Source organism: Trichechus manatus, unplaced genomic scaffold, assembly GCF_000243295.1.
Source record: "Trichechus manatus latirostris isolate Lorelei unplaced genomic scaffold, TriManLat1.0 scaffold00165, whole genome shotgun sequence".
Taxonomy (NCBI): Eukaryota; Metazoa; Chordata; class Mammalia; order Sirenia; family Trichechidae; genus Trichechus; species Trichechus manatus.
Window position 1 is genome coordinate 2,533,789 of NW_004444101.1, and position 2,299 is coordinate 2,536,087.

The 2,299-nt window shown below is 64.6% G+C and overlaps 1 protein-coding gene across 1 annotated transcript in view; it reads right to left on the reverse strand.

The window, feature by feature from the left end:
- PER2 (period circadian regulator 2) overlaps positions 1–2,299 on the reverse strand; it is a 37,604-nt gene that overhangs the window by 18,196 nt on the left and 17,109 nt on the right. Inside the window, exons 11-13 of the mRNA XM_023740850.1 lie at positions 2,011–2,117; positions 1,318–1,471; positions 859–967 (exon numbers count right to left, since the gene is read on the reverse strand). Coding sequence (XP_023596618.1) covers positions 859–967; positions 1,318–1,471; positions 2,011–2,117 — 370 coding nt within the window. The remainder of the gene's footprint in view (positions 1–858; positions 968–1,317; positions 1,472–2,010; positions 2,118–2,299) is intronic.

The window sequence follows — 2,299 nt, forward strand, 5'->3', positions numbered from 1 at the left end:
GCTGCGGGGCCCGGGCCGCAGGGAGAGCGGACGGGCAGGTGAGAGCTGCGGGGCCCGGGCCGCAGGGAGAGCGGACGGGCACGTGGGCACTGTGAGGGATGCGGGGGCTGGCATGAGCTGTGTCCTCACACCCCCACTTCACAGAGAGGCTGGTGACCTGCCCGAGGGCATGCAGTCCCATGTTGAGGGTGAGGGGCACCGGGGTTTGAACCCAGGAGCCAGGTTCTAGCCCCGACCCTGCAGTGCCTGGGCCCCCAGACATCCAGTACTGAGGGGACCACCTAAGAGTGAGTTCATTCAGCATCCGGGGGCTGGGGTGGCTCACGGCTCCACCCAGCAGTTTTAAAACTGACCAGGACGCAGGTACACAGGTGATGACAGCTGCGAAGCAGAAACGCAGCAGCCGTGGGCCCAAGCCTGGCCCCGTGGATCCACCCGAGTGCTGAGCTTCCCGCGTCTATCCTGGGTGCCTGCAGCCTGCTCTCTGGATGTGGAGGCACCCCCCACCCCCGGGGCCAAGCTCCATGGACTGCAGTGGGTGGCCGGGCACCCCGACTTGGATGGAGTCAAGACGGGGGTTGGGCAGCCCCTCACTGCACATGCAGGGCTGCAGTGCTGATACAGACACCTCGAATGTGCGGGGCTGGGCTCCCCGAACCGGGAAAAGACAGGTGTACCAGACAGTCTCGGGGTGGTCCAGACTGGCCACCCAGGGGCAGTACAGAGATCAATGGGGGAGATGTCTGAGTGGACCTGACCGACAGAGAGGGCACAGGATGCGGAGCAGACGCTGGGGGATCCAGACGGGGGAGGGCAGGCAGTCTGGGGGCCCAGGCCGCTCCAAGCACAGCTTCGCACCTGCAGCAGCAGCTGGCAGATCTGCTCGGTGAGCTCCTGAATGCCAGGGTGCGAGGTCTTCTCCTCCACACCTGACTGGGTCGCAAACACGTCTTCATTCAAGGGGCCCCTGCACAGGGTCAATGGCCCGTCAGGCAAGGCTCCACGCGGGCCTCTTGGGGCGGTCCGCCGCCTGCAGCCCCCACTCCAGGTTGCCCACCTCCCCACTGCCTCATGCCCACCCCCACTCACCACTCTGCTTGCCCCCACCCAGTGGACTTCAGAAATTGAGGTCCCTCTCCTCCTCTCCCCTGGGGGAAGGGCAGGGGACAGGTCACCCCTTGCCCAGGCTCCCAGCACAGCCGTGTGGCCAGAGGTGACCCCCAGCCCCGCCCACAGTCCTGCCCGCCATCAGCTGGTGTGGAGGAGGCCGGCAGGGCCCCTGGGAGCCCCGTCCAGCCAGGCCCTCGGAGCACTCACACCCTGACTCTGTGCCTCCCGATGATGAAGGAGATCTTCCTGCTCCAGGGGTTGACGAAGCTGGACCAGCTGGTGTCCAGCGTGATGTACTCGCCATTCCGGGTGCGGAAGCGGATGGGCGAATAGTCGAAAGGCTGCCCGCCAGACTGCAGGACTGGGAGAGGGGACGGCACTCAGGACCAAAAGCTCGGCCCACCCGCTGCTCCTGACCCCCGACTTTTGCCTGTGATCGCAATGAAGGGACAGCTTCCGAAGAGTGCCATTCTGCATGTCGGGGTGGACATCCTTGTGGGCTAGACCTAATTAGGCAGCATCCCTCTTTGGTCTTCTCTGGGGAAGCTCAGAGCCACCTGGCTCTGTAGGGATGGGGCTCCGTGGGAGCCGTACTGTCCACTCCCCGGCTTGGCCAGAGCTGACCTGGGCGCCATGGCACATGCCCGTCTCCCCTCCCCCTGCCCACCAGCAGAAGCCACAGCGGAAGTGAGGTGCCGAGGGCTCGGGCCACAGCCAGGAAGGCACCCACACAATGTCAGCGCCTGGACTGCGTGAGCGGGGAGGCGGTGGCAGTGAGCCGTCCCCTGTGTGTCCACCAGTGGACATGGCCCCTGCTGGCTCGTGCACCCAGCTTGGGCAATGCCATGACAGTGCAGGGTTTCTGTCCCACCCCCAGGACCCACCAAACAAAGGACCTACTCTTCCTGTGGATGGCCAGCATCAGGGGTCTGTCGCTTGGGTGCAGCTGCAGCAGCATCGGGCTCTCCACCAGGTCTTGAGGCAGGTAGCCCAGGAGGGGGACCACCCTGGAGGCAAGCAGACACAGGGACAGTCAGCCAAGTGGCCGCACGCCCCGACACCTGACCTGCATCTACACTGCAGGACCGATTTGGGTGCAGCATCGGAACCACGCAGCAGTGCATCTCTGGAACCATCTTAACCAAAAAACTCTTTGCTGTCCAGTCATTTCCAACTCATGGTGACACCC